The 6606-nt window shown below is 47.5% G+C and overlaps 1 protein-coding gene across 1 annotated transcript; it reads left to right on the top strand.

Moving 5' to 3' along the window:
* Positions 1 to 429: 429 nt before the first annotated feature.
* foxj1a (forkhead box J1a) lies at positions 430 to 6353 on the top strand (the record flags this gene model as incomplete). The annotated part of the gene is made up of 3 exons (XM_079520348.1): positions 430 to 489; positions 1469 to 2047; positions 5508 to 6353. The coding sequence occupies 3 exons, from the start codon at positions 430 to 432 to the stop codon at positions 6351 to 6353; spliced, it is 1485 nt and encodes a 494-aa protein (XP_079376474.1).
* Between the last annotated feature and the right edge of the window lie 253 nt (positions 6354 to 6606).

Genomic DNA, 6606 nt, shown 5'->3' with positions numbered 1-6606 from the left:
TGGACTCATTGTGATTCTTTTAGGGAATGGGTCATGTAGTACGCAATGGCTTAGCCTATAGTACATCATGAATAAATACACCACAGCACGCACGCACGCGCGCGCGCACACACACACGCACGCACGCACACACACACACACACACACACACACACACACACACACACACACACACACACACACACACACACACACACACACACACGCACACACATGCTCATTTGCAATTGCAATTGCATAGATTAACATGAAAGGCTTCTGTTAACTGTTTTCAAACGAGGCCATCATTGTGTTTTTGTCTTTTTTAATGTGTTTATTCATTCAACACCCCTTCTCTCTCTCTCTCCTCAGTGCAGTGGCAGGCAGGAGGAGCAGGAGCATTAAGGAGGTCTCAAAGAGGAGGAGAGCTTTCAGAGGAGCTGCATGGCCATGCTGTCTCTGAGCTGTACTGACCCGTGGCCCGAAGGCTCTGTGGGCCTGGAGGAAGAGGTAATACTTCAGCCTACATTCTGAGGACAATACTGTATAGGCCCAATCGCTTATGTGTTCTTGGTGATTATTCAGTTGGGAGCATGTAGATGACCTTTTTATTTTTTGTTTTTATTTATTTTTAGGTATAGTTATGAACTGTTATGGTACACTATTTGCTCTTGGTGTTGGGTTGTCTGTATGGTACAATACGGTATACTGTTCTACATGATGACAGGACTGATGTATTAATGATACTGTTACTGGTGGCCTATTGTTTCCTCCCCATGCATTGATATACGGTTGTGCAGATACTCTGTGTCTGCCCTACAAAGCCATAGTGCAGTAACTACATTTTAGGACACACAATTTATTTGTGTATCCCAAAGAACAAATTAGTCTTTGTGATTTTGGGGAATCAAAAATTACCTCAAGAACATATACAATTTGTGTAATATCACTTATTTGCTGATATCTCATTTGGCTGACTAGTTGAAACACATTTAAACCCATTATTGCCCACCCCCGGTTACTGCACTTTGACTTTGTATAGGGCAGTAAATTGTTGATATTGCGTTGATATTGTTTCCTACCCCTTGCATCTTCATGCATGCATCATTCTTTCTACTACAATTATCTTTGTTATCTTGATGCTACAATTTGCTGCCTCTCTTCTTTTTTTCTTTCTGAATCTGCCCTGTGTCCTAAGCCACTGGTTCTGAACATACATGTGTCTTAAACCACTGGTTCTGAACATGGGGTCTGGGCTGGGAATCCCATTGGGATTCCAGGAGGTCCCCAGTTAAATGACGGATAGAACCCTGGTTTCTCTCAGAGTTATGGGGTTATATTGTACACCCTCAGAGTTATGGAGTCCATTGACCTGGGGGTCCTTGAAATGAAAATAGGAGTGTCAGAAGGATCACTGTTCTAAGCTGCCTCTCTCCAAATGCATCTCCCCGGGCAAGATCACTAAAGGTCTGTCTGTCTGTGTGTGTAGGTAGTGACGGCCGCAGCTCGGGCCGAGGAGCTGGACTATGCCTGCTCCACCTCCTCCATCATCAACAGCAACAACAACAACAACAATAACAGCTGCTGCAACAGCAGCTCTTCCTCCATCAACCTGGACGACAGCCTGACCAGCCTGCAGTGGCTGCAGGAGTTCTCCATCCTCAGTGCCAACGGCGGTGGTGGGCCGCATCCGCCGCTCTCGCAGCCGCCCTCACTCTTCGGCTACAACCACCGCCTCCACCACCACCAGCCGCTGGGTTCCTCCGAGGCGCCTTCGTCCCCTCTGGCCGGCGACCCGGCGTCCATGGGCATGCCGCTGACACCCGGCAAGCCCACGGCGGCCGCCTACAGCCGCATGCAGAGCCTGCCCGGCATCGTGGCGCACGGCCACTGCCCCGACGAGGTGGACTACAAGACCAACGCCCGCGTCAAGCCGCCCTACTCGTACGCCACGCTGATCTGCATGGGCATGCAGGCCAGCAAGAAGAGCAAGATCACGCTGTCCTGCATCTACAAGTGGATCACCGACAACTTCTGCTACTTCCGCCACGCGGATCCCACCTGGCAGGTAAGGAAACCCAATCAAACACACTTAACTCCTCAAGCACATATGGGCACTTCATCTGCATGTCTTCTTGCAAAAAAAAGAAAACTCCCACGATTTTGGTAACCTATATTTTTCAACCACGGCCAATTGTCTATAATGTAATCCTGGGCGCTACACTCCCTCTTCCAACCTGGGGAGAGCAACGGAGTGACCTCATGTTTCCCCGGCTCCTTTCCATAATTCCTTTCTCCTCCATCAGGCGCCCGGCCAGGGGGAGGCAGTATTAGAGACCAGAATTACAGCATGTTTTTTGTGAGGGAACTACCTACTGTATACCCTAGGCGGGGACAGCGCCCACAGCGTCCCCAGCGGGAATCTGTTTTCAACCATATCGTTGTATACCTGGTCCTCACATGCTCATTATAAGACGATGCGGTTCGTGTGACCGTCCACTCACACTGTGTCTCATTGGTGGGCTGTGGACAGTCCAGACATGCACCTGCCTACCAGTGACATAATTAACGGGGATACCAAGATAAACCAAACAGCATATCTCTTCCTGGAAAGTAAGCAAGCTGAAATAGAAGCCAAACATCTTTGAAATTTCCAAAAATGCCTACCAATGTTGCCACTGGTAGGCAAGGCTTCTGTAACTTTCCTCAGTCCTCCTCTGAGACACAGCGAAGAGATAGACATGGTGCCATCTTTTAATGAACATTAGTGTGAGTGAGGACCAATTTTATGAAGATACCGTCACAATTGGTGGTCCTTTAATCATAGCTAATATATTATTACTATCAACCACTTTCAAAATTTGAGGAAATGTCTTGAACTTTTTCTTCTTCTTCGCCTATAATGACATGCTCACTATGTGGAAATGGTTAACACAAACCCCCCCCCAAACCACACATACCAGGAGCTATTGCCCCCTCAATCCAGGGTATCACGCACGCACGCACGCACGCACGCACGCACGCACGCACGCACGCACGCACGCACGCACGCACGCACGCACGCACGCACGCACGCACGCACGCACGCACGCACGTGTGTGAAGTGTTGTTCAATTTGTTGAAGAGGTCTGCTCATCACGTGCGTGTGTGTGTGTGTGTTTGAGTGGGTTAGAGTCACAGCTGGGGGCATTTTCGTCACAAATGACATTAAGAAGAAGAGGAGGGTAATAACACAGGGCCAGCTGACACTCTGCAATGTTAGCAGCCGTGGCTTTGGGAAGCAATTAAAAGTGGATTTATACGTCGTCATACGATGGTGTGGTACGCAGAAAATAGCCGATCTGCAAGCTCACAAAGATCAGCTATTTCCGGCACACAACTCCACATAGTCGTAGCCTGCTCTTGAGGGCCCAGAAATTACACTCAAAAACTTCTCTCTGTGAAGTCTCAAACAAGGTCATTTTTATCCAAGCACTTTACTTAAATATAATTTTGAGGTAATTTGACTTTACCTGAGTATTTCCATTTTCGGTACGTCATAGATAGAAATAGTGTAGCCTACTTCTTACTACACTACACAACATTTGGTACTAGTGACTATAGTTTGTAGATTATTAATACAAAACATACATTAAGACAAGTGATAAATGATGATGTATTATTATAGGTTAATCTATACCCAGCAACACATAAAGTCATTAAAACCAGCCACACCTTTACTTACTGTAGCTGCAACGTTAAAGTGATGAACACGTTAATGCATTACTAATTACAATCCAACAGTGAAATGGACCATTCTGCACACTTTTATTGTTTGCTGCTGTGTATATTTTGATGCCAATACTCAATAATTGCCACCACTGCAAACAGGCTTCATAACATAACACTAAACAGGCTTCATAACATAACACTGAACAGGCTTCATAACATAACACTAAACAGGCTTCATAACATAACACTGAACAGGCTTCATAACATAACACTAAACAGGCTTCATAACATAACACTAAACAGGCTTCATAACATAACACTGAACAGGCTTCATAACATAACACTAAACAGGCTTCATAACATAACACTGAACAGGCTTCATAACATAACACTAAACAGGCTTCATAACATAACACTAAACAGGCTTCATAACATAACACTGAACAGGCTTCATAACATAACACTAAACAGGCTTCATAACATAACACTAAACAGGCTTCATAACATAACACTAAACAGGCTTCATAACATAACACTAAACAGGCTTCATAACATAACACTGAACAGGCTTCATAACATAACACTAAACAGGCTTCATAACATAACACTAAACAGGCTTCATAACATAACACTAAACAGGCTTCATAACATAACACTGAACAGGCTTCATAACATAACACTGAACAGGCTTCATAACATAACACTAAACAGGCTTCATAACATAACACTGAACAGGCTTCATAACATAACACTAAACAGGCTTCATAACATAACACTAAACAGGCTTCATAACATAACACTAAACAGGCTTCATAACATAACACTAAACAGGCTTCATAACATAACACTGAACAGGCTTCATAACATAACACTAAACCGGCTTCATAACATAACCCTAAACCGGCTTCATAACATAACACTGAACAGGCTTCATAACATAACACTAAACAGGCTTCATAACATAACACTAAACAGGCTTCATAACATAACACTAAACCGGCTTCATAACATAACCCTAAACAGGCTTCATAACATAACCCTAAACAGGCTTCATAACATAACACTGATGTTTCAGCATTCTTCAAATTCTCCTTTCTTCCTCACCCTGCGGCCGTTGTTTTTTGTTTTTTTCTGCGTGAGCAAAGCAGTTAGGGTGGAGGTGGCGCGGGGTGGGGTGGGGCAGTTAGGGTGGAGGTGGCGCGGGGTGGGGAGCATCATAAAGGCTGCAAGGGGGGAGGAGGGGGGGGGGGGGGACTTTTGTAGGGAAGAAGTTTAATTTTGTGGATAAATGATTGATTACGCCGCTAACTTGCACTCCCCTGCTGAAGCGGTCAGAGTGTTTTGTTATTGTAAGCCAGTGCATGGGGCAGATAATATTTAACAAAGGTCATTGTGTCAGCTCTCTGTTTGGACTGCAGTGTAATAAGGATGGGGGGTTAGGGTACAGCATGCATTCATGTGTTGTATGAGCCGCAGCCATCTGCACTTCCTGCATGGTTTAACCATGTTCAATATCAATATAGGCAACAACAAAAAAGTATTTCCAAAAATGTGTAAAAAAACTAAAAGCAACAAAACACATTTGTGCTTTATTTATATAGAAAAAATTGGCCTACCGGTAATAGCCGATCTAACAGTTTTCGATCACCACCATCGCTTGATGAAGTATAAAATAGGGTTATTATTAAAAAGAGTTGTTATTAAAAGTGGCCTCTGCTTTGGTCAGAGCACACCTCATGCTTCAGCCAGTTGTGGGTAGCAGGGCAACAGTAGAGTCATCATATTAAAAAAATATATCTTCTCCTCCCGTTCCTCAGAACTCCATCCGGCACAACCTGTCGCTCAACAAGTGCTTCATCAAGGTGCCGCGGCAGAAAGACGAGCCGGGGAAGGGCGGCTTCTGGAAGATTGACCCACAGTACGCCGAGCGCCTCCTGAGCGGCGCCTACAAGAAGCGGCGGATGCCCCCCGTCCAGATCAACCCGGCGTTGCAGAGCCGCCTACGGAACGGCACCCTGCACATGGCCCGCGCTCCCTGCGACCCCAACGCTGGCCAGACCGGCCTCTGCATCAACTCCGAGTCCCAGCAGCTCCTCAGGGAGTTCGAGGAAGCCACCGGCGCAGACCAGCACTGGGACCCCCACCTGGCGGAGGGGACCATGCTGGGCTCCTGGCCGAGCACCAGAGGGGTCTCCGGGCACAAGAGGAAGCAGCCGGCGGGCTCTAGGACTAGCAAAGCCCCGCGGCGCTCCAGCTCGCCGCTGCTGTGCGCCGACGACCAGAAAGAGCTGGGCTCGCTCAAGGGGAACTTCGACTGGGACGCCCTGCTGGACTCGGCACTGAATGGGGACCTCAGTCTGGACAGCGGGGAGCCCCTGAGCCCCATCCACGGAGACGAGGACCTGTCGGTGTCCGCGGACGGGCTGCCGGGAACGCCGTATGTCGTCCACGCGTTGACGGGGGCCCGGAGGAGCCACGAGGTGTCGGACTTTGATGAGGAGACCTTCCTGGCCACGGCCTTCCTGCAGGGACCCTGGCCCGAGGAGGAGCAGCAGGATCCCAGTGACTTCCTGTGCAGCTCCACAGTCAACCTGGACCAGCTGTTTGACCTGGGAGACCCGCTGGGCGGGGACCTCAGCATCAAGATCGAGACGCTCCTCTGAGGAAGACATGACTCTGTGCTCATCCTGAGTGTATATGCATTTGGATGTGTATGGCCGTGGGGTCTGGGGGGGGAGGAGTTCTTCGAGGGGATTCCAGGAGTTCCCCAGTTAAATTGTGGATAGTTAAGAATCAAATGGACCTTTTTTACGGCAACTCTCAGAGTCAAGGGGGTCCGTGGCCTAATCATGCACACCAAACTGGGGGTCTTGACATTAAGACAAGTTTGAGATAAGCACTGCTGTAAGGAGTTAA

The sequence above is a fragment of the Electrona antarctica genome, assembly GCF_951216825.1.
Source record: "Electrona antarctica genome assembly, chromosome: 14".
In the NCBI taxonomy this organism is placed as follows: domain Eukaryota; kingdom Metazoa; phylum Chordata; class Actinopteri; order Myctophiformes; family Myctophidae; genus Electrona; species Electrona antarctica.
Note: the sequence above shows the minus strand (reverse complement) of the source record. Positions and strands in the feature narration are given on the sequence as shown.